General features: G+C 37.9%; 1 protein-coding gene across 1 annotated transcript in view; it reads right to left on the bottom strand.

The window, feature by feature from the left end:
* Nucleotides 1–220: 220 nt before the first annotated feature.
* The window catches only part of LOC110937110 (protein ZINC INDUCED FACILITATOR-LIKE 1), a 47674-nt gene continuing 21628 nt past the window's right edge, over nucleotides 221–26266 (bottom strand). The window contains exons 2-17 of the mRNA XM_022179521.2: nucleotides 12488–12528; nucleotides 12342–12402; nucleotides 12062–12164; nucleotides 11863–11965; nucleotides 11712–11765; nucleotides 11492–11554; nucleotides 11078–11127; nucleotides 10903–10978; nucleotides 8838–9017; nucleotides 3198–3285; nucleotides 2689–2774; nucleotides 2461–2568; nucleotides 1676–1720; nucleotides 1489–1577; nucleotides 891–934; nucleotides 221–526 (exon numbers count right to left, since the gene is read on the bottom strand). Coding sequence (XP_022035213.1) covers nucleotides 435–526; nucleotides 891–934; nucleotides 1489–1577; nucleotides 1676–1720; nucleotides 2461–2568; nucleotides 2689–2774; nucleotides 3198–3285; nucleotides 8838–9017; nucleotides 10903–10978; nucleotides 11078–11127; nucleotides 11492–11554; nucleotides 11712–11765; nucleotides 11863–11965; nucleotides 12062–12164; nucleotides 12342–12402; nucleotides 12488–12528 — 1283 coding nt within the window. The 3' untranslated portion in view covers nucleotides 221–434. The remainder of the gene's footprint in view (nucleotides 527–890; nucleotides 935–1488; nucleotides 1578–1675; nucleotides 1721–2460; nucleotides 2569–2688; nucleotides 2775–3197; nucleotides 3286–8837; nucleotides 9018–10902; nucleotides 10979–11077; nucleotides 11128–11491; nucleotides 11555–11711; nucleotides 11766–11862; nucleotides 11966–12061; nucleotides 12165–12341; nucleotides 12403–12487; nucleotides 12529–26266) is intronic.

The following is a 26266-nucleotide window of genomic DNA, read 5'->3' as shown; positions in this document are numbered from 1 at the left end:
TCATAGTATTATGGGTTTTTAGTATTTATATATTTGATTGAAATCACCTCAAATTTCGAGCGATAATCAGCCACCGTTGACACAAATAAATAGTATACCACATAAGAGCCAGAAAAACAATAACATTTAACATAATTATCCAACTATGGTGATTAAAAAGACGATAAGCATTTCAATACAATACAATACAAAGAAACTTTTATTTAACCCTTACAAACACATGATATCCAAAACCTAAACAAAATTAATGCAAAAAATAAGCTAAAGGTCCTTTTAATGTTAAGGTCCTTTTAATGTTACAACTTATATCGACAAAGCTGCATATGAATGTATTGCGACTGACCTGACCGACCAACTGACTGACTACAGTTTATCACACAAACACAATAGAATCATAGCTGGTGCCGCGGGTCGAGTGACTCAAGTCCTCCCAACTAGTAATGGTTTGTAACCAAAAACGGTTTGAACGTCAATAGAATGCCAATTCCTTCTATCAGATTCAAGAGGAAAAATATCATTTTGTCGCCTGCAGTTAAACAAACCCGTAAATCTTACTGTTATTTGAAGGGATTTTTCATAAACATTCTCTTACAAGTTGTAAATAAAGAGGTTTACTGTGCATATACTTAGGGATGGCAAATTGGGGGGGGGGGGGGGGGGGTCGAATGGGCTGGTTAACGGTTCACAATGGGTTCAGACCAGTATTTGTAATGCGGGTCAGGCGGGGCTGGGTTTTACAGAACCACAAAAACATGTTTGAAATATTCATTTTTATTTAATAATTATGAATGTGTATAATATAATTAACAACTACATTGTATTGACATATTTGACCCGTTTCCTTTTTAGTTCGGATATATTAGCTTAAACAATCAAGTGAAAGCTTGTACCTGGAAGAAATGTTGCATTAAGTCTCTTCTGAGACCATGATAAACTGCATAAAAAGATAGAAATGAAATTACATGTGATGTGACCAGAGGCGAAGGTTTGTTGATGCCCAGGGGTGCACCCGCCCACCCCAATATTTCAGTTAGAAGTGTATAGGTTCCGATTTTTCGTCCGGAAATTTTAAAAATTATATAGGATCGCCTCCCCCCAATTATTTTTGCTAAATATTTATACAATATATAAATTAAAGTAAAATATGTTACAACTTTGTATATAAGTGATGGGTAGTTTTGTAAATATATTTTAACTCTTATTTGTTTAACTCTAGGTTACCCACCACACAATAAACTTAATCACAAATTTTTATGTTTAAGAATGGGTCCTTTGAATGAATGAAATTTTTTAGTTTTATTTGGAACTATTATTATTTGACTTAACCCGAATCGATAGCCGACCCGACCTGAAACATAAGTACATAACGATAGGAAAAAAAATTTGGGTCCCATCACTTTACGCCCCCTCGAAACTTTTGGTCAAGCTCCGCCACTGGATGTGACATTAAAATTAAAAATGATATATGAAAAAAACCTAAGTACTCACAGTGCTCCACCACATGCAGGACCAATTGCTTTACATATTGACATCCAAGTCATGGCAATACCATTGGCTGCACCTCTTTGGCGTTGTTCCTGTCATCCATGTACAATTGTCTTAATATAAAAGTTAATCTATATGCTTGAACAATGTTTAAAGATGAAATAAAAACTTTAGAAACTATAAATATTACCACAGCTTTATTTTGCAGCATGCAGGTCCCAGTTATCATGGACAGCTGGTTCAAGAGAAACTATATCATGTTATAAGACGAATAATTTCAAATATTTTAATTTTGTAATATTGATCCATGTGATCTACCTTTTGATAATTCAACCCTACAACCTTACAGTCACATATACAAGCTTAAACAATTTGGTTATAACCATTTTTGAAATCCATAAATATATAAAACATTACACATGATTACAGAAATTGTCATAGTAATTTGTGACCTGTTAAATCAAAGTTCATGTGGTTGACCGGTTTCTTTTTTTTAATAAACTTTTTAAGGTATACAGATTTGACCTGTTTATATAAAATATAATTCAATTCAACAAGAATAGTAATGTTATGACCCTGAGAACCACCGGTTTCTTTTTTTAATAAACTTTTTAAGCTCTACAAATTTGACCTGTTTAAACAAAATATAATTCAATTCAACAAGCATAGTAATATTATGACCCCGAGATCTATGGACGTAGTTTTTAAAAATCTATCTATCTATCTCGATGTAAATTCATTTCTAAAATGCAAATTTGAAACAAGTATAATAACATAAAGTACGTGAAACATTCAACACATTTTGAGATTAAATGGTTGAAATTACCACGTCTACGTGTTCCTGGGATCAAAAGTGAGTACTTCATAATCTTACCAAGCACCATTGATGTGTTCATATCTTTAATGAAATAACAAATGGCAGTAAATCAAGTAAATTATATAAAACCAATAATATTAAGTCACTAAAAAACTCACCGATAAAACGTTCCTTACGACTGATGCACAATTTAATGTAAAGGATAGCATGAAGCCAGATAGCATCGCTATGTATGAATAACTTGTGAGTAGAGGTATAGACAAAATCTACGCGAGAAACAGTTGTGTTAACCGAAAAGCAAATGATAATTACAATTGCTAAGCAAGAGTTTGACTTCTAAAGTCAAAGGGAAGACAAATAATGAGTCAAAAGGAAGATTTGCTTACTCCCGATATGCGAATTATCATTATTGGCCCAAACATCCTCTCTACAACTGGATATAATGTGGTTTGGAAAAGGAGAAGTCCCGCCCCTAGAGAAGTGTCAAAAATATGTTTATTTAGTTACATTTATGATTTCAAATTTTGCCCAAAATTGCTCATTATTGCAAACTAAGGTATTTTGTTTGGCCTTTTTCGGAAAAATAATGATTGAGTTGCACTGACAAGTCAACTTATGATGGTTTCAAATATCAATAACCCCAGCTTGTGGTCCAAAATCAGTTAACATGTGTTTTGTTCAGTTATGTTCAAGTTTTTGGTTTAGGGTTCATCCACCTTTGTTATTTAATTTGGTTCTTGATTGTTGGTTGATTAATGATCTCTGGGGACCAAAATTCTCTAGTTCATCACATAGGGGTTCTAAAAATTTAGTATAAAATCACTAGTTAAATCCCCCCCAACCCCTTCACATATCAAGTCTTGCAGTTTGTTTTGTCCAACTCCAAGGTTCTCACCTGAAATAGATAGGATTGTGCCAACATCCACAGTAGTATAACCGAGTCCCCCCAAACTCTTAGGGCTCATAGCCCATAATGAGAAAATCTGAAGTTATGATGGGTGAAATTTATATGAATGAATAGTAGAACCACAGTTCTAATTAATGCATGGCAAAATGTGTGAATAATAATATTCAGACTTAGAGTGCATGATTCGAATCGATTGTATTTGATAAAGTAAACAACAAATTCGGTAAATACACGTTAAACGAATGTGTTGGTATTAGAACTTATAATATTCTCACGAAACTTCAAACAATGAGGATCAACTCAGGCTTTTTATTATTGTTGCAGTGAATGAAAAACAAGAACAAAGAGCTGCCATTATATAGGACAGCATACAACGGCTAGAATGCATAAACGGCTAGAAACAAAAGACTCGGACTCCCTAACAACTTAGACATATTCAAAACAGAAAACTGAATAAGAAAACTTCAAAGCCAACGTGCATGATCCTCAAACCTTCTAGAAGACACGTGCATAGGAGGATTAATCACATTTTAATACCCCCCCTTGATTGATACTCCTGCACTCCCAGTTGATAGCGAAACATCACAAATTTCTCTCTTGCCAATGCTTTAGTGAAGCAGTCTGCCACTTGTTCTTCTGTGTTGCAAAACTTGAGAGCTACTTTCTCTTGATTCACCATATCTCTAATGAAATGATACCTTAGATCAATATGCTTTGATCTACTATGCATGACTGGATTTTTTGACAAATTTATAGCCGATTGATTGTCACAATAGATTGAAGTTGCATGCTCTTGTTTGATACCCAGATCTTCCAACATCCTTCTAATCCATATGCCTTGACAAGTAGCACCAGTAGCTGATATATATTCAGCCTCAGTACTGGATAAAGCCACCGTATTTTGCTTTTTTGAGCACCAGGACACTGCACCATTTCCTAAGGTAAATACATAAGCACTGAGACTCTTCCTGTCATCAAGACAAGCTCCCCAATCACTATCTGCAAATCCCACTAACTCAATCTTGTCTGTTTTCTTGTACCATATTCCATAAGCAACAGTCGCCGCTATGTATCTAAGAACCCTTCTAGCTGCACCTGCATGATTTTTTGATGGAGACTGCATGAACCTTGATAACACACCCACTGCATAAGCAAGTTCCGGACGTGTGTGAGTTAAGTAGATCAGACCACCTACAAGGCTTCTGTACTTGGTTTCATTGACTCTATCTTCACCATCTTCAATCTTGTACTTTTCATTAGGACACATTGGAATATCTTCCAGCTTGCAATCACTCATGCCGAATTTTATCAACAAATTTCTGGCATATTTTTCTTGAGAAACAAAGATACCTTGATCACATTGCTTGACTTCTAATCCCAAAAAATATTTCAACAACCCCAGATCAGTCATCTCAAAAACTTTCTTCATTCCTTCTTTGAACTCAGCAATCAGAACATCACTTGAACTTGTACAGATAATATCATCCACATATAAGCATACATAGATGAAGTTACCTGAGTCGTGCTTGACATACAGAGTTGGCTCATTGAGACTTCGAGTGTATCCGGTTCTTGCAAAATAGCTGTCAATCTTACCATACCAGGCTCTAGGAGCCTGTTTTAGGCCATATAGAGCCTTATGCAACCTGTAAACCTTATCTTCTTTTCCTTTAACTTGAAACCCCTCTGGCTGCTCTACATAGATTTCTTCAGCTAGTTCTCCATTGAGGAATGCTGACTTTACGTCAAGTTGATGCACCATCCAACCTCTATGAGCAGCAACAGCAAGCACCATTCTTATAGTTTCAAACCTTGCTACTGGAGCAAAGGTTTCTTCAAAGTCTATGCCATATTTCTGAGAGTAGCCCTTAGCCACAAGTCTGGCTTTGTGCTTGATTATCTGACCATCCGGACCAACCTTTGTTTTGAATAACCACTTTAAACCAACTAAATTCTTCCCAGTAGGCAAGGAGACCAGCTTCCAAGTTCCATTTCGGTTAATGGCAGACAACTCTTCTTCCATTGCAAGTACCCATTCCTTCTTTTGAACTGCCTCATTAAAACATGTGGGATCTGATATGTTTAGAGCAAACTGACAACTTGAGTATTCAGTTGGTATCATCTCCTCCGTGTTAGCATACAAATCAGTCATCGATCTAACCCGGAGAGGAGCAGAGGAACTTGAACTTGACCCAGCACTGAGCTCAGCTTGATTAGATACATCTGGAGATGTGGGCTCTTCCTGATTAAATGAAGGACTTGCTGGATTCTCTGTGTTATCAGCCACATTCTGAACTTCCTCTTCTACAGGAAATGGATCAGCATACATCCTTTCATACACTTGTTTCTCTGACTTGTGCACTTCTTGCCAATCCCAAGCTGCATCCTCAATAACCGTTGTGTCTCCACTTCTTCGAGTTTCAAACTTCTTTGTGATGGGATTGAACAATCTATACCCATTGCCATTTGAAGAATAACCGAGGAAGATCATCTTGTTAGACCTGTCATCTAGTTTTCTCCTACCATGAGCAAACACATGACCATATGCAATACTCCCGAACACTTTCAGAGTTGAGACATCAGGCTTTTCATCAAACCACACTTGATACGGAGTTTTGTCTTGGACAGCAGATGTAGGGGATCGGTTGATGACATAGACAGCAGTAGCTACAGCTTCAGCCCACAGATAGTTTGGTAACTTCCTTTCCTTCAACATACTTCTTGTCATCCCCATGATTGTTCTATTTTTTCTCTCCACAACACCATTGTGTTGAGGAGTGTGGGGTTCCGTTAATTCTCTTCGAATCCCATGCATTTCACAAAACGAATTGAACTCCTTTGAACAGAACTCTCCTCCTCTATCTGTTCTCAATACCTTAATATCACATTCACTTTGTTTTTCAACTAGGGCCTTGAACACTTTAAACCTTTCAAAAGCATCGGACTTCTTTGTAATGAAATAAACCCAACACATTCTAGATACATCATCTATAAGCAGTAGATAGTACAAACTACCCCCTAGACTTTGTACCTGCATGGGTCCGCAAAGATCTGCATGCACAAGTTCCAGCCTTTTTGTAGCCCTCCATGAATGAGCTTTAAATGGAAGTCTAATCTGTTTACCCAGGATACACCCTTCACATATCTCTACCCCTTTTATTTTTGGCATGCCAACAACCATTTGCTTATCATATAAATTCTTCAAATCTCTAAAGTTAACATGTGCATATCTCTTGTGCCATAACTGAATAACTGAGGTATCACTAGGAGTGCAGTTACCTGATTTTGTAGCATCAAGGACAAACATATTGTTGTTTGACACCGGGATCTGCATAAGATTCACACCACGACTTCTAATATTGCACATGCCATCTTCAAACAAAAGTGAGTATCCCTTTCGCATGAGTTGCCCAACACTCAAGAGATTATACCCTAGAGTTGGAGCATAGTAGACATCACTCAAAAGCTTGAACCTGCCAGGACCAGTATTAATCCGAACTACCCCTTTTCCTTCAATTGCAAGAATCTTTTTGTTTCCCAACTGCACTTCAAGCTTGAATGACTCATCTAGCTCAGTGAAACTGGTTCTTGACCCTGTCATATGATTTGAACAACCTGAGTCAATGAACCACAGGTTGTTTATCTCATTGACAGGAGTTGTTTTTGTCATGAGAGCAAAAGGAGTTTCACAATGAGATGTGTAAGCCATAAACAAATATTGTTCTTCATTTTTGTCTCCTTGTTCATCACTTTCTGCTGCAACATTCACTTGTGCTTCATCATTATACCAGCAGTCTTTTGAAAAGTGGCCATACTTCTTGCAAGTATAGCATTGAGGCACTTTGCTTCTATCAAGTGTTCTGCCCCTTCCACGGCCCCTGAAGCCTCCACGACCTCTACCTCATGTGTTTGTTGGCTGATTGCTTTCTTGGATCACCTGTAAAGCATGATCTTCACTTTTTCCTGTTTTTTCTGTGGATCTACTGTTGAGCCTCTCTTCCTGGGATTGTAGAGATCCCATAAGTTTTACTGGTGTAAGTTTGGTGAGATCAAACGAGACTTCAATGGACGGCACAATATAGTCAAACCTAGGGGTAAGACTACGCAATATTTTCTCAACAATAGCCTGATCCGTTACAACTTCACCATATGCTCTTTTTTGACTCACAATTCCCATAACCCTGGAGAAATATTCTCCAACAGTTTCTCCTTCTTTCATGGCAAGATTTTCGAATTCTCTTCTTAGACCCTGAAGTTTTATAGCTTTTACTTGTGTATCTCCTTGATACTCCATTTTCAAGATTTCCCAACTTTCTTTTGATGATTCAGCAGCAACAATTCTGGAAAACAGTTGATCATGCACACCTTGTTGAATTATCGCCATAGCATGAGCATCTCTCTTCTTTGCATTCTTGAGTTTGCCTGCATCTGTTTCAGCTTCATTCACACCTTGTTCAACCATATCCCATAGATCTCTTGACTTCAGAATTGTTTTCATACGGATACTCCAGTGTTCATACCCTTCTCCCTTGAAGACAGGGATTGGAGTAGGAGCAGTGGGTAACGTACTTGTTTGTTCAGCCATAACAGATCTGATTTGCAGAAAGGGTTTAAACAGGGAAGGATTACACTCTAGCTCTGATACCACTGTTGGTATTAGAACTTATAATATTCTCACGAAACTTCAAACAATGAGGATCAACTCAGGCTTTTTATTATTGTTGCAGTGAATGAAAAACAAGAACAAAGAGCTGCCATTATATAGGACAGCATACAACGGCTAGAATGCATAAACGGCTAGAAACAAAAGACTCGGACTCCCTAACAACTTAGACATATTCAAAACAGAAAACTGAATAAGAAAACTTCAAAGCCAACGTGCATGATCCTCAAACCTTCTAGAAGACACGTGCATAGGAGGATTAATCACATTTTAATAGAATGAACCGACACAGATCGATTACACGGAAAGAGTTTACATCACACTTTAGGAGATCACCTCTTATGATCTCCTCTCAAACTACACTCACTCTCTCTTTCTCTCTCTAGAAAGATCTGACAATCAATGAATCAAATGATGAACCTAAAGGTTCTAAAACAATGCAAAGGATCAGGCTTATATAGGGTGGTCTAAACATGCAAGCTAATCACCCTAAACATTGAGCCTGAATTTAAACAATCAGCCTAGTCATTTGCTTATATTTACATAATTCAACACACACGACTACACTAAGCCTATTCGTACCGCAACAGACAAACTAAAATGCACTAACACAGACATTTGTAATCACTACTAGAACAGGCTTCATTTCCTACAAAAATTTCCTAGTAAACCAAATTCCGTCGGAAAAATTTTGGTTAGAAAATTGGTAAGAAACAGTCGTTTCCTAAAAAAGACCAAAACTTGCTTAGGAAAATGGGCTTTTCTAGTAATGAATGAACTCTTAGTTTGTAGAGTGATCAATTTTTAAGCCATAGTACTTGAATATCTATCAGCAACAAAAACTATAGTTTTTGCAAAAATGACCCTATACTTTGAAAGAATTGTAGTAATTGCTCATTTGTGAAAAGGATGATATATGTTGGAAGTCTGAATTTGACACTAAATGATTAGATGTTATAATCTACCTCTGAGTAAGCCATGTCATGGAAAGAGAAAATGCCATAGACAATGATAGAAGACATTAAAGGCCAGTTTTTGAGGAGGCTTAAAAAAGTAGAATCTTTTTTCTCATTTGTTTTTTCCTCAGCATCATGTACATACGAAGCAGCCTCCAACTCATTATTTTTGTGAAAGTGTAGCGTTTCCTGTAGATTTTCATAAATTCTATGATACGACCCGAACCGCAAGCCGACCCGTGAAGATCCATTTCAACACCACATCCTTTATTTTAGCATGCATACATACATCTGCACGTTCTCATATTTGCTATTGCATATTTGCATTTCTTCCATGTTTCCTAATTGTTAGTTAAATTAAAGTAGTGGGTTAGTGGGCCATGTTTAGGTTAGTTATTTGATTGTTTCTTTGTTTTGTAAGCCTTTAAAAAGGGATTCGTATCATTAATGGAAGTAAGAAGAAAATTGATATAAAAAAATGTCTTGTTCTTTACTTTATTTCTTGGGAGTGTTTGCCTACTAAAAAAGGCTAAATCTGTTGGGAGATTGACCATCTCGAATCGGTCCCTATCATTTGGTGCTTTCATTCTCGATCATCATGCCTCCTCGTACAAGCTTCGAAGAAGGCATCACGACCTTAGTTGACATGGTCGGCCGACTAGTGACCCAACAAGAAGCTGTTGCCGCCCAACAAGCCTCGCATACCATGTCAATGCTTGACACCATGTGGAGTTTTCTAGCGGTACAACAACAACAACTCTCGCTTTTTTGCGCCCGACTCGGCCTAGAACCTCCACCTCCATTGCCCGCTCGACCACCATCTCCACCTCCACTCCTCGCTCGACCATCACCACCGACACCGCCACACAACCAAAATCCCACTCCCGTTTTACCTGCTCCAAACCCATACTTGAAACCATCTACACCACCGCCACCAACACTACTAACTGAAACGTTGTGCCACACCTTGAAGTCGGAAAATAAACCGCCACCATCGCCACCACTCTACACCGTTGCAAATGTGTTTGTTCCTCATTATAAGTCTATTGTTTCAAACCTGCATGGGCCTTCCTTACTTGCATGTACTTTGGTCTCCAACAACAACCAGCAAGAAACTTGTTTCCTTCGATCAAGTGGCCAACAAATATCAAGCACTTTTTTGGTCTCCAAAAATGTTCCATGCAGACGTTTCGAGGATGAAGCCCGGCAACGACGTGAGTGGCGCCCGCCATGGCGACCACTAGAGCGCTACGTCGCGACTAAGCCAAATGCCACCGGAAGACGTGAGTGGCGGCCACCATGGAGAAACCATTATGTCCTTGAGGACAAGGACGATTTGAAGGGGCGAGGAGTTGATACGACCCGAACCGCAAGCCGACCCGTGAAGATCCATTTCAACACCACATCCTTTATTTTAGCATGCATACATACATCTGCACGTTCTCATATTTGCTATTGCATATTTGCATTTCTTCCATGTTTCCTAATTGTTAGTTAAATTAAAGTAGTGGGTTAGTGGGCCATGTTTAGGTTAGTTATTTGATTGTTTCTTTGTTTTGTAAGCCTTTAAAAAGGGATTCGTATCATTAATGGAAGTAAGAAGAAAATTGATATAAAAAAATGTCTTGTTCTTTACTTTATTTCTTGGGAGTGTTTGCCTACTAAAAAAGGCTAAATCTGTTGGGAGATTGACCATCTCGAATCGGTCCCTATCATTCTATAAAACAGGTTCATGTTAAGAGCATGAAATCAAACAATATTCTTATGATATGTTATAATTTAGTTTTTGGTTAACCTGATGGTTATCCGCGCATTAGTTACAGCTCAGAGTCAAACACTCATTCTTTTTTACTAAAACAATCTAAAATTAACCTCAAATATGTCTTTAGATCACCATCATTTCTAATTTTTATTAACATCTCATAAATTTTTCTTACTTTTCCTGATTGTATTGGAGAGGTGGCTTCACTATTAAATGGAAACTTAAAAAGTAGATTTGGTTCAAAATTTTGAATGGATATGTTGTGAAGAAGCAAACTAATGAAAATATTAACAAAATGTTAATTAACTGTACCGGAAGCCAAATTGCACCAATGGTAACAACAAGTGCGAAAATAGAGATGCAAAGGCAAGGCAGTAAGTACGGAAATCTGCATCACATGTCACAATTGCACTTTGTTGAATTTGCATAACTATATCAAATAGAATATTTTCAGCTAAAAAGAAGTTAACAAATAGGTTAACACTACCTCCCAAATAGAGAATCTGAAGATACCAGACTTGGAAATTTCTCTGCAGGCTTGATTTCAAAAGAAGCACAAATCGAAATGATATAGTAAAGATTCGATTTGTAAAGTAGTAATTCAAACTTTTTTTCCCAATCAACATCACCACTAGTGCATTCATATCAATTTAAGATGGTTATTTTCTGATAATATTATTCAACTTGCATCATTTTTTATTTAATAATTTGCAAGATACTCATAGCATTAGCGAATTTGAAAATATTTTTATACTCTTAAGTGATCAGTAGTTAGATGCTATCTGCACATTGGATGTGTGTGTATACATATATATCTAGACACACACACACACACACACACACACACACACACACACACACAAAGCAATATAGCATATGAAATAAAATTTGAGGTATAAACCTGTGCAAGGAAACCTCCCAAAGCTGGGCCAATGACTAGTCCTATCCCCCATGAAGAACTAACCTGAATTAGATCATTCAGTTTGTAAACTTTCAGGTAAGAAAACAATGCGAAAAATACTAATGGAATATTATAAACAATATTGACTATCTAAAAATGAAGCAACTTGAAGTTGAAGTCATAGGGAATTATAGAAAAGTCAATGGCCTGAAGGCTTTACAGATGACAATCCTATAGCTTGATGTTCCTCCCTGAAAAGTTCACAAGCATATGCCTGTTTATAGGAAATGAATCAGCAGAGAAGGAAAATTAATAAACAAAATCTACAAATCATCTTCTAGTCGTAGTATGAGATGTAAGATAAGGATTACCTTTATAGGTCCAAGTAGTCCATTTAAAAAGCCAAGAAGAAACCTTGTAATGATAGCCATCCAATAATTGACACTAAAACCGAAAAGCGTGTTGAAAATAACCCTGAAGAGGATAAAAGTTACCAGCTTTAAGAGAACAATACATTCAAATGATTTATGAAGCACCATGGGCAAAAAAACTATTGGAGTAGTTACGAACACAGTTGAAGTTCCTATAAGAATAACTGGTTTTCGACCATATCGATCAGCACACAGCCCCCAAAAGACAGATGTTAGAGCCCTTCCAACCATGTATGCCGCCCCTTCAAAAAGTGGAGTATCATATGAGATGCTATCAGTGGATGATCAACCAACACCATTATTCATTCCTAAAAGATAGCTTGTTTACAACTGATCATCTGATTCTAGGTACAAAATATCACATAATCGCTTTGAGAGCGCATATCTAAACACCCCCATAGTGGGCAAAATTGGCTTACCTACAAAGCCTGCGTAGTAACTAATGTCTTCCTCTGTCTCTGCAATATTGAAATCCCTAATCTACAATATAATCAAAATAAAGAAGTCCAAATGTCAAAATATGGAGAATGGGAAACAAAGTAAGTACATAACTGAACATACTAACCATGAAATAGAGAAACGGAAAGAGAGACGATATTGGTAGTGCTGAGAATGAACAATGGAATATATGTCAGGCATGCAACATCAAGATAATAACATTACAATCTCCACAAGGTGTAAGAGGTTATTTTATGATGCATGGTAAGATAGAAGATTCTTCAAAATTGTCTTCTAGAACATAATAGTACAACATATCTTCTATATTTTCTATAGGTAATTGTACATCATATACAAGCCACAACCAAGGGGCGAACCTTGGAGCAATGGTAAGGTTGCTGCCATGTGACCTAGAGATCATGAGTTCGAGTCGTGGAAACAATCTCTTGCAGAAATGCAAGGTAAGGATACATACATCAAGCCCAAGTTGGCATGACACCCCCTGGATGGTACATGTGGCAACCTCGTGTATCAGATTTTCCCTATTATACAAGCTATAACCAAATGGTAAACATGGCATGCATATAAACTATGTTTCAATCTGTTGAGCCAATCTTTATTGTTGCAAGCAAAAATCGTCATACACTAATAAGGTGTCATTATACTGGTGCAAAATATTGGAAGCTTTTAATATGCAAGAAATGTATGTTACCACAAATACTTTACCACCACAATTAATAGAGATAACAGAAGACGTCATAACAGAAGATGTAATACATCAAACAAACAACTTTCGTTATGTATATCAAGTTTGATGTGTCGGTTAGCCACAAGTTTTATTGAACAGTTGGCGTGCAATTAATAAGCCAACCCACATAAAGAAGCACTTTGGATCAAAATAACACAACTGTGGTTCGATTGGTCTACTTACAGTTCCACCAATTTCATAATATTGTCATCGACTCCAACTTCTTTCAATTGAATCTATGGTTGTTCAAAAAGCTCGTAGCTCAAAGCTCGCTAAAATTTAGCTTGGAAAAAGCTCGCTTGATATGAATCGATTTGAAATTGGGTCGACATGACTCCGGTCTGTTAGAAAGCGAGCGATTTCATTTAATGATAGGAAAATTACGTAAGAATGACAGATAAACGGGCAACAAATTGCGCTGCAACCCTCTTTTGATTAGCAGATCCAGTTCTACCAAAACAAAACTCTAGTTTTGTGGCATCGAGAAATTGTTGTGCACGACCCTCTACACTCTCTGTTTTGGAAACCGACAGCTTCAGGAGCAAGGAAACTAAAAGTATCAAAGGCAAAGGGAACGAAGACATATTGATTCTCAGCACAAGCTTTTTCATGCTAATCATTTTTCCATGATTATGCCTTCAACAAAGCCTGACTAAGCACTGAACTGTTTTCCCTAAGCCCAACTATAACGCCCCATAAAAATTTCCGTTTATGATATTAAACACTTTGTTTACGGCTAATTTTTGAAAAGGCCTTATGCCTAGGCGAATCAGAAGCCTAATATCGATGATGTAGAATGTACCCGTGTTATGATGGAAAGGAGACAGAAACCCAGCCAACTAAAGGCCATCCGCTGATAGTGACGCCTGAAGTTAGAAACAAATTATTCATGTGCAGAATGAAGTTATGAAAGACGTATGAATCAATAAAGAGAGTATAATTAGTCGGGATAAGTTCTTTGAGAACAAAAACAAAGAAGTGAAGCTTGGGCTTGGAGAAGAGCGAATATCTTGTTTTGGGAGTTTGAACATAAGAATATGGAAGGGGCTTTGGTGCCTCCTAATGACTCCAAGATTGATAAGAGATTGACAGAGATTAAAATATCGTAGTAGTCGTTGTCAACTTACAAGGAAGGAGAAAGCAGTTATGATTAAAAGTTATTTAGTAACTGAAAATGCAACGAAATCATTGAAGTATTTTGAGAGCATGCTCACGGTTTTCTTTACGTAGCAGGATTCGAGGATGAATCCTATTGTAAGATGGTAAGACTTGTAACACCCAAAATTTTGAACCTTTGATATAGTATCTCTTACTTAAAACAAGTTCTTGATTAAACCAAGAGCCACGACGACAAATCTTCAATTATCTACAAGGAGATGGTGCTCTCTTGGATTTAGCCCGGAAAAAGCTCGCTCGATATGAATCGGTTTGAAACTGGGTCAACCGACTCCGGTTGATTAGAAAGCGAGCGATTTCATTTAACGATAGGAAAATTACACAAGAATGGCAGGTAAACGAGAAACAAGCTACACCACAACCCCGTTTGATTAGCAGATTGAATTCTACCAAAACAAAACTCTGGTTTCTTGGAATAAATTGTTGTGCACGACCCTATACACTCTGTCTTCGAAATTGTCAGCTTCAGGAGCAGGGGAACCAAAAGTATCAAGGCAAAGGGAATGAAGACATATTGATTCTCAGCACAAGCTTTTTCATGCTAATCAATTTTCCGTGATTATGCCTTCAACAAAGCTTGACCAACTACTGAACGGTTTTCCCTAAGCCCAACTATAACGCCCCATAAAAATTCCCGTTTATGATATTATACACTTCGTTTACGACTACATTTTGAAAGGCCTTATGCCTAGGGGAATCAGAAGCCTAATATCGACGATGGAGAATGTACTCATGTTATGACGGAAAGGAGACTGAAACCCAGCGGGGTGAACGCTCATCGCTGATATTACGCCTGAAGTTAGACACAGATTATTCATGTGTATAATGAAGCTACGAAGGACATATGCATCAATAAAGTAAGTATGATTAATCGGGATAAGTTCTTTGAGAACAACAACAAAGAAGTGAAGCTTGGGCTTGGACAAGAGCGAATATCTTGTTTTGGGAGTTCGAATATAAGAATACAAAAGGGGCTTTGTTGCCTCCTAATTATTAGCAGAAGAAATATAAGTTAGATTTTATATTAGATTAGATAGTTAATATATTTTATGTATAATATTTATAAGTCATGACGGTTATGAAGTTCGTTTCATAACCCTCGTATATATATCATGTAACATCGTACAATTCAAGTTACCAATTCAATAAGAACAATATTTATCTTTACTCTGTATTCTCTCAATAACCAAAACCCTAGAGAAACTTCAATCAATTCCAACAAGTGGTATCAGAGCCATCATCGATCCACATCCCCTATTCACACAAAGTAATCTAATCTATAACCAGTCTCAAGAACACAGAAGATCCGCAACATGACGTCAAACGGTGGAATACAAACACAGATTCCAAAACTATATGGATCGAATTATTTCCATTGGCACATACAAATGAAAGTCTTACTAGAATCACAAGATCTATGGATCATAGTCGAAGAAGGATATAATCAACCGGCATCTGGGGCACCCGAAAGTGATCAAAACACATATAAAGAGAATATTAAGAAAGATAAGAAAGCGCTGCATATCATCTTTCAGGCGGCAAGCGATATGGTGTTTGAAAGAATTGCAGTCTGTCAAACATCCAAAGAGGCATGGAATGTTCTGCATAAAACATACAGAGGCGAACAACGAGTAAAAATGGTAAAACTTCAAACCCTAAGATGAGAATTTGATGCCTTACGCATGAAAGAAAATGAATCTATAGAAGATTTTGTAAACCGAACAACAGTCATAGTAAATCAATTACGACAAAATGAAGAAAACGTTAGTGAACAGCGAATAGTTGAAAAATTATTAAGGACCCTGACACGAAAATATGAATCGGTCGTTGTCGCTGTCGAAGAATCAAAAGATTTAAGTAACATGACTGTTGAAGAATTACTTGGTATTCTTCAATCACATGAACTACGTCTAAAACAATATGATGAAGCGCCGATGGAACAAGCATTTCAAGTGCAGAATTTTGAAAGGACTCGACAATTCAGATATGAAAATAATGGAAGAGGACGAGGCAGAGGGAGAGGAAGAATGAGCGGTCAAATTAGATGTTATAATTGTCAGAAACTAGGGCACACTGCACGTTTCTACAATCAGAGAAAAGATGAAAACGAAAGAACAAATAATGCATTACTGCATGAAGAAGAAGGAGTGAATGACAAGAATGACGATACAATGTTCATGATATTCAATGTAGAGGAGATACCAAAGAACGACTGTTGGTATCTAGACAGTGGATGCAGTAATCACATGACAGGAGATAAAAGTCTATTTATCACTCTAAATGAGTCCGAGAGAAGAGAAGTAAGAACTGGTGACGATAAAAAACTCGAGGTACTAGGAAGTGGAGATGTTGCCATATCAATAAAGGGAACGGAAAAAAGGGTTCCGAATGTGTTTTATGTAGAAGGACTTAAGCATAATTTGCTAAGTGTAGGACAATTAGTTCAGAAGGGATATGAGGTGAAATTTAGCAATCGAGAGTGTAGAATCAAAGACAGGACAGGGGAGACTATAGGAATAGTCAACATGACAGGAAACAAGATGTTTCCTCTGAATTTAAGTCAAGATTTGATACCTCGTGCATACAGTATGATAACTCAGGATCTATCAGCACTATGGCATCAAAGATACGGACATATAAATTTTGACACATTGCATGACATGGGAATGAATGAAGTAGTTAAAGGTTTACCGAAGATATCAAAGCAACAAAGTAAAGTATGTGAAAGTTGTATGCTAGGAAAACATGCGAGGAAATCATTCTCAAAGAATCCAACATGGCATGCAAGTAAACCACTCCAACTTGTACATTCAGACATATGCGGCCCTATGCAAATATCATCAATAAGAGGTAATAAGTATTTTATAACCTTCATTGATGATTTTTCGAGAAAAACTTGGGTATATTTCTTAAAACTCAAGTCAGAAGCACTCTATTATTTCAAAACATTCAAAAGTTTGGTAGAAAATCAAATGGATCAAAAGATAAAATGCATAAGAACAGATAGGGGAGGAGAATACTGTGGGAGTGAATTTCAAGAGTTTCTTAGAGAAAACGGAATTCAACATCAACTCACAACAAGCTACACCCCCCAACAGAATGGGGTGGCCGAGCGTAAAAATAGAACAATCATGGAACTAGGACGAAGCATGATGAAAATGATGAACGTATCTAATAATCTATGGGCAGAGGCAGTAGCATGTGCAACTTACATACTGAATCGGACAGTAACAAAAAGGATTCCAAACATAACCCCTGAAGAATCTTGGAGTGGAAGGAAGCCAAATATAAGTCATCTTAGAATATTCGGATGCATTGCATATGCCCATGTTCCAAAACAGATACGTACGAAGCTGGATGACAAGACAGAAAAAACAATCCTTGTTGGGTACAGTGAACAAAGTAAAGCCTATAAACTCTATAATCCAACAACAGGCAAGGTTATCATCAGCAGAGACGTTGTATTTGATGAAGGTCAAAGATGGGACGAAGTGAAGCCTGTCAAACAGGGAACATATGTTCAAGTAAATGATGTAGACTCGAATGATCATAAGGAGGAAGGACACAACATAACAGCTGCACCAGAAGATAACAATCCATTAATCAACACAAATGATGAACAACTAGAAAATGAACCAGACGATGGAGAATATTCATATACGTCCGAAAATGAAGAATTAAGGACTAGAAGTATCACAGATATATACCAGGAAACACAGCAACTTACCGATGCACAAGTGAGGGATCTGTATGAAAGGAATCAAACAATACCTGAAAATTCAGTGGCCAACTTTGTTCTGTATGCTGATGCAGACCCCACTACGTATAACGAAGCATGCAAGGATGAGAAGTGGAAAGACGCAATGGACAAAGAAATGGAATCCATTATAAAAAATAAAACATGGACATTAGTGGAACCTCCAAAGAATCAAAAGCCCATCGGAGTAAAATGGATCTTTAAAACAAAGTACGATGAACATGGAAATGTAAGCAAATACAAAGCAAGATTAGTAGCGAAAGGGTATAATCAAAAGTATGGAATTGATTATCAAGAAGTATTTGCTCCTGTCGTTAGATTTGATACAGTAAGACTCGTTCTTGCATTAGCAGTTCATTTTGAGTGGCACTTGCATCAAATGGATGTCAAGACTGCCTTTCTAAATGGAAAGCTAACTGAAAATGTATACATAGAACAACCAACTGGATACGTCAAGAAGGGAGAAGAGCACAAAGTTTGTCAACTTAAAAAGGCCTTGTACGGATTAAAACAAGCCCCGAGGGCATGGTACAGCAGAATAGATGGATACTTTCTATCACAAGGATATAAAAAATGTGTTTATGAACACACATTATATTTCAAACATTCAACAAGTACAAGAATCATAATATGCCTATATGTGGATGACCTCATTATTGCAAGTGACTCATTAGATCAAATTCGCCAACTGAAAGAATCTATGGAAAAGGAGTTTGAAATGACTGACCTTGGAATATTGCACTACTTTTTGGGAATGGAAGTCAATTATAATGAAGGGAATATATCCTTATCACAACAGAAGTATGCAAGGAACCTGTTAAAAAAATTCAACATGGAAAATTGCAAACCAATATCAACACCTATGGAGTATGGGATTCGTCTAACAAAGGAGGATCCAGAAGAAGATTTCGATCAAAACATGTATAGAAGCTTGATGGGATGCTTAATGTACCTAACAAACACAAGACCGGATATAGCATTTGCTGTTAGTAAATTAAGTCGCTTTATGGAAAGACCCAAAAGAAGTCACTGGGAAGCAGGAAAAAGAGTATTAAGATACATAAAAGGAACTCTAAATCATGGTATAGTATACTCGAAAGGAAGAAAAGGAAAACTCACAGGATATAGTGATAGTGACTATGCTGGTGACACAGATGATAGCAAGAGTACATCAGGTTATATATTTCATCTAGGCTCAGGTGCAATTGCATGGCAATCAAGAAAACAAAAGGTGGTAGCCCTATCATCAACAGAGGCGGAATATATTGCCTTATCAATGGCCGGATGTCAAGCTATTTGGCTGAAGGGAATCCTAAAGGAACTTCATATACATATGGACTGTACACCTGTGATCCATTGTGACAACAGATCAACTATCTGTCTAGCAAAGGATCCTGTCTATCATGGAAAGAGTAAACACATAAGGGTAAAGTATCATTTCATTCGTGACCTGCTGAAGAATGATGAGATTGAAGTTCGTTTTTGCACAACTAAGGAGCAAGCTGCAGATATTTTTACAAAAGCCTTACAACCCAAGGATTTCCTGCGAATCAAGACTCTTATTAATGTAGAAGAACTCTAACTTAAGGGAGGGTATTAGCAGAAGAAATATAAGTTAGATTTTATATTAGATTAGATAGTTAATATATTTTATGTATAATATTTATAAGTCATGACGGTTATGAAGTTCGTTTCATAACCCTCGTATATATATCATGTAACATCGTACAATTCAAGTTACCAATTCAATAAGAACAATATTTATCTTTACTCTGTATTCTCTCAATAACCAAAACCCTAGAGAAACTTCAATCAATTCCAACACTAATGACTCAAAGATTGATAAGAGATTGACCAAGTTAAAATATCGTAGTAGTCGTTGTCAACTTACAACGAAGGATAAAGTAGTTTTGAATAAAAGTTATTTAGTAACTGAAAATGCAATGAAAGCATGGAAGTATTCTGAGACCATGCTCACAGTTTTCTTTATGTACCAGGATTCGAGGACGAATCCTATTGTAACAAGGTGAGACTTTTAACGCCCCAAATTTTGAACCAAGATATAATGTCTCTTACTTAAAAACAAGGTCTTGATTAAACCAAGTGCCATGAAAACTCGAGGGCTCACATAAATCTGCAGTAATTTAAAAGGAAATGGCGCTCGCTTGGATTTAGCCTGGAAAAAGCTCGTTTGATATGACTCGGTTTGAAACTGGGTCGTCGACCCGACTCCGATCGTTTAGAATAGAAAGCGAGCGATTTCTTTTATCGAAAGGAAAATTACATAAGAATGGCAAGTAAATAGCAGATCCAATTCTACAAAAACAAAACTCTGGTTCCTCGGCATCGAGAAATTGTTGTGCACGGCCCTCTAGATTTTGTCTTGGAAACCGACAGCTTCAGGAGCAAGGTAACCAAAAGTCTCAAAGGCAAAGGCAATGAAGACATGTTGATTCTCAGCACATACTTTTTCATGCTAATCAATTTCCTTTATTATGCCTTCAACAAAGCCTGACCAACCATTGAACGGTTTTCCCTAAACTCAGCTGTAACGCCCCACAAAAAATCCATTTTTATAAGGCACTCGCCAAAGTATCTTAGGCCTTTGGAGGGGCCTTAGCGAACCTACCAAGATTTAGATCGGGGAGGGACCTGTGCAAGCTACCTAGTGCACACCCATAATCGGCGTCTAACCCATCGTTACCACTGTCCCACAGAATGTGGTCCTATAACTCCCAAATTGTGCTCTCGAGGCCACAAAAACGTATGTTGGTACATCTTCTGCCGAATATAGGCCTAACCCCCAAAACGGATCGGTAAGGATGCCAACCTCCATTGAAAATCTCCAAAAATGGACCCCCACGAACCACAATATCTTTGATTGCATCCTTGAGGCCCTTGTAAAAAACAGATACGACTTCCTTAACAAACATAGGCCGGTAGGTTGGAAGGCCAAACAACAACTTAACAACCCCCATACAAGAGCGCAACAAGCCGGATTGGCTCGGTTTGGCTCGCTCGTTAGCTCGGCTATTTGGGTTGGATTATTTTACTTTAAATGTATTTTTTTATATTAATAGAATATATTATTCAAAACTGGTTAGTATTTTCGGGTATTTAGGTATGCAGACGAATATCTATGAATATTTAGGGGTTGATCAGGATGTTAATGAACTTATTTAATATTTCTTTGAAATTTAAAACTTATTTTGTATTTAGTTGATTTTGATTTTGGTTATAATGTAATACGTTAAACTTATTTTGGATATGTTCATTTGTAGTATTGAATTATATTTTAGACTATTAAATTTTGAAAGCTATGAATTAATCCTTATTTTTAAATCCAAGCCTAACCAAGCCGAGCCGACTCGGTTAAAAACGAAGGCAATTTCGAACTTAGATTTTCAGCTCGATTTCTAATCCAAGCATAGCCGAGCCAACTCGGTCGAGCCGAGCCCGAGTTTACCCTAACTTGGCTCGGCTCGGCTCATGAACAACCCTAATTGAATCTGAGTATAATATAACTGGCGATGAGGGAGATAGACGTGATGGACGTAAATCCCTCTCGAACATAAGATAGTGTGCGTTGGGTCGAGTATGCCTATTTAGAGTTGTGGAATTGGGTTAATTTATTAATCAGCTAAAGATAAATTATATGAGTTTGTGATAGCTTAATTAGATTATTTATAATTATGTGGGTTTTATTTTTTGTTTAATTAGGAGTTCGAGTCCATCTCTAATTGTATCAACTCATGTTTATATAATTTAACCAACGTTGTGATTACGGTTATGAGTTTGTAATCGATTTAGAGTTATATTTTTTTCAGTGGCTAAGGTATCAGGGGTCATCTATTGGCTGAGGCTCCTCGCGACGGCAATATGGATGGGAAACTAAACAAGTCAATCATACTTGTTCATTCCAGGGGTAATGGTTTGTTGGAGCAGCAGGGTAGGTACTATTACAATAGTGGGCAACAAGTAGGCTGTTCGTGCGGCCATAACTCAGAAACAATGGATTTCCAATCAGTCTGTTGCATAGGGATTTTAGTTGTGTTACGAGAGTTATTTGTGGCTAGTTATGAGGAGAGACATGCAGACGGTTCATGTTATAGAAATTGGTGGTATCTTGAAGTGACAACGTTTTCAAGTAAGATCACAGAGCTCAAAATGGTTTTTCTTTTGTGTGCATAGAAAGGCTTTTGTTTTATGAGAGCTACGATTAAAATAAAAAGAGTAAATTATAGTTTTCGTCCTTTATGTCTGTAGCGGGTTGTAACGGATGACCTTTAACTTGAATAATTACAGTCACAGTCCTTTATTTGGAGGTCCTTTAGCACTAACCATGTTAATTTTTAACGTCATGTGCACCCCATGTGAGGGCAAAATAGTCATTTAATATATAAAACAAAAAGAATTTAAAATTTATATAAAAATCTCTATGAACTCATCTCTCTCTATTTTGTTAGGTATCGGTCAGAGCAACACGCAGCGGAACACACTATCACACACGCACACGAAAGCAATAAACAACACACGAGAATTTACGTGGTTTGGATTCGGTGTGAATCCTACGTCCACGGGCTGCAACTAGATATATTTTTATTATGCTCAGCACAAAGATTACAATACAATGAGTAGGTATATAAAGAGATAAAACTAGGGTTTTATCATGGCCCCCAAGAAACCTAACATGGGCTAAAATGGACCCAAAGTCTCTAAGCCTTCACAAACCCAACAATCTCCCACTTGAAGGCTTGCGATAATCTCCACGCCCTCCAAGCACAAAGCAAACCCAGTCATCCAGTAATCTTCAAATCCTCTAGTTGCAGCCGCCCCTCATCATCAAGTACCAGAAGGGCCAGTTGAAGCTTCCCCGAGCTCCAACTCAGTCGTAGCTAAATCCGCTAACGACCCATCCTCTGTCTCAACCGGTTTGGACACTCCACCGGATCCAGAGATACATCAAGGATCACCAACACTCTCCAAACTCAGCAAACAATCCACAGGAGAGAACTTTTCAGTTTTAGTCTTCAAAACCCAACGGTTCTTCGTAACTGTACCCGGAACACGCCCCATGCTCCCACTGCCACTAAATCCCCTGAATGGTTTAGACTTTCGAACTCGTTCAGCTAACATTCCTGCTCCAGACTTCACGTTTGCAAAATGAACTCTCTTAGCAACAGATTTAGCGAACCGGATTTTGTCATGCTTAACCGGGACGGTCATACTTCCCTCAGCAGGTACCTCAACCATGTATAATGACCCACACTTCATACTACGAGCAATAACCAGATTACCATTGACCACCTTCCATTTACCTCCACCAAACCTTACTTCCAGTCCTTGTTCATCCAGCTGACTAACAGAAATCAGTTTCCTCTTCAGACCCGGAATCACCCTAACATTCTTCAGGTTCCATGTAGTTCCTAATGGAGTAACCAACTGAATGTCACCGATGCCCGTTACCTCAAGAATCTCGTCAATTGCTAATCGTACCTTTCCAAAATCACCTTGTTTCAGATTCACCATCGTTTCTCCGCTGTCCATGGCGTGAAACGAAGCCCCTGAATCCATGACCCAAGTGTCCACAGAGCTCTCGATACTAAGTAACAATACCTCATCATCAGAGACATCCCCAACAGCACTGTTAATCTCCTTCTTCTTGGAGTTCGGACACTCACTCTTAATGTGTCCTGCCTCATTGCAGCCCCAACACCTCACATTCTTCTGAGTTCTAGATGAACTCCTTCCCCGACTCCCACTGTTACCGTTATTTCCCCGACCTCTACCAACATTCAGTAACTCACTATTTGAACTATTTGATGATTCACCCGAACTTCTCCTTCTGACATCCTCACTCAGAATGAGATCCCGAATACCTTCAAATGAGAAACCAGTTGTACCTGAAGAACTTGAAATTGCAGTCACAGTTCCAGACCAACTGTTAGGTAGAGATGATAACAGCAATAGAGCCTGAACCTCATCCTCAAACTTAATCCCAACTGATACAAATCTTGCTAGGATTGAATTGAGGTTGTTAATGTGAGCAGTCACTGAGCTTCCTTCTCGCATCCTCGTGTTCACAAGCTCTCGAGTTAGGAATACTTTGTTAGCAGCTGAAGGATTTTCATACATGTTTGAGAGTGCATTCATCATACCATACGCAGTAGTCTCCTTCATGATATTGAATGCCACGCTTTTAGTAAGTGCCAATGTAATAACAGCCCTAGCTCTTTTATCTTTCAATTCCCAATCAGCTTGTTCCATCTTCGCAGGCTTATCCTTCACCATAACCATGTCCAGATCCTTTTGACATAACAAAGCTTCTACTTGCATCTTCCACCAACTGAAATCGGTTCCATTGAACTTGTCAATCTGAAATTTCCCGTCTTCGGCCATAGCAAACGAGATAAAAAACCAATAATCACAGTCGATAATCACACAAAAAAAAGAACGACCAAATAAACCGAACCCGATACTTCTGTCGACAAATACCCAGCCACACAATCAAAGCAAAAAACCCGAATAACGACCCCAAACTTCGCACCCAAAACCCGAATAGACCAACCCAATCAAAACTCTAATCAGAAAAGAAACAAGAAACGATTGAACCTGGTTCTTTCTCCTAATCAGCAGTTGAGAATAAAATGGTTGTAGACGGTGGTTCCCGGCAAACGTTCAATGGTAGTCGGAGACTCGTGCAGCAACAGCGAAGACTGTCGGAATTAATCCTTGCCGTTGGCGATTTCAAGGGTTCAACCCTAACGCGGCAGCCTTCACGGATAGCAACTCAAGGGTTTATGAAAAAACCCTAATAGCTAGCTTGAAGAAGACGACACACTCTTTTTCCTTTTTTTTTTGTCAAAGTCAAAATGAAACTTTTGGTATTCTTTTCTTTTTACACAGCAAGTCACAAAGAAGAAAAAAAAGGAATGGCACTTTCCTTCTTGGAAACCGTGCAGCACCTTTCTCTCCCCCTTTTTTTTGTTTGCTTCCAATGTCTCGAACAGCCTTTAACCGAAGATTAATCCACTCTCGTCTCAGTGCACCTGTGTGTGACAGAACCCGTGCTCTGATACCTATTGTTAGGTATCGGTCAGAGCAACACGCAGCGGAACACACTATCACACACGCACACGAAAGCAATAAACAACACACGAGAATTTACGTGGTTTGGATTCGGTGTGAATCCTACGTCCACGGGCTGCAACTAAATATATTTTTATTATGCTCAGCACAAAGATTACAATACAATGAGTAGGTATATAAAGAGATAAAACTAGGGTTTTTATCATGGGCCCCCAAGAAACCTAACATGGGCTAAAATGGACCCAAAGTCTCTAAGCCTTCACAAACCCAACATATTTATCTATATCTCTCCCTCCCTCCTGTACTCTCTCTCTCTCTCTCTCTGTCTCTACATCCTTCTTCTTCTACAACCATCATCAAGCCACCATAACCCACACCATCGCCCAACATTGGCGACCCCTGACATCGTCACCATCGCCATTGTAATCAACAGTGTGAAATTCAGAATCAAGATTACAACATTAGTGTTAATTCAGAATCATAGATCTGATTAAAAAAACAAAATTGTTTTTCAAGCTTGTTATTTGTAATCATCTTCTTCATCGTTTTTGTCAGATAGAGAAACAGGTTGGTCAACCGACTTCCTATCTAAGATTCCGTCAAGGGAAATGATCTTTTCTGACAAACTGATTTTGGAGTGAAATTGTGATTCCAAGTGAACCTACCTAGTTATTTCCATTTCCCATGAATTTTTCGAGTTGTAATTGTGGACTCGTGGTTTAATTAGAGAAATCGAATATGGGAGCGGTTGTAGTTTTAGGGTTAAAGTTGTTTTGTTGCGTGAAAGATAAACAAAGGGGATTTTGAATTGTCTGGCTCATACAAGTTTGGTATTTTAATTTTAAGGGTAATGGTAGATGGTGGTGGTAGAGGTAGTGGTAGTGGTGATGGTTGGGAGAAAGAGGGGTGATGGTTTCTGGTTTGGCAACCAGATTCGTCTAAAATTGGATTGAATTCATGATATAAGGTCAAACATATAACATTAATTTCAAAAATTGACAGGAAAAAATGATGTAAAACCTTGTTTAGATTTATAATTGAGGAGAAAAGATGATTGTAAACAGATTGTGGATAATCGGATGAAGTACTTACAGATGTAGGTAGTGATTATTGAGATATTGAACTAACCTAATTGC

Source organism: Helianthus annuus, chromosome 9 (assembly GCF_002127325.2).
Source record: "Helianthus annuus cultivar XRQ/B chromosome 9, HanXRQr2.0-SUNRISE, whole genome shotgun sequence".
NCBI classification, from domain to species: domain Eukaryota; kingdom Viridiplantae; phylum Streptophyta; class Magnoliopsida; order Asterales; family Asteraceae; genus Helianthus; species Helianthus annuus.
This window is presented reverse-complemented; position numbering and strand designations above follow the sequence as displayed.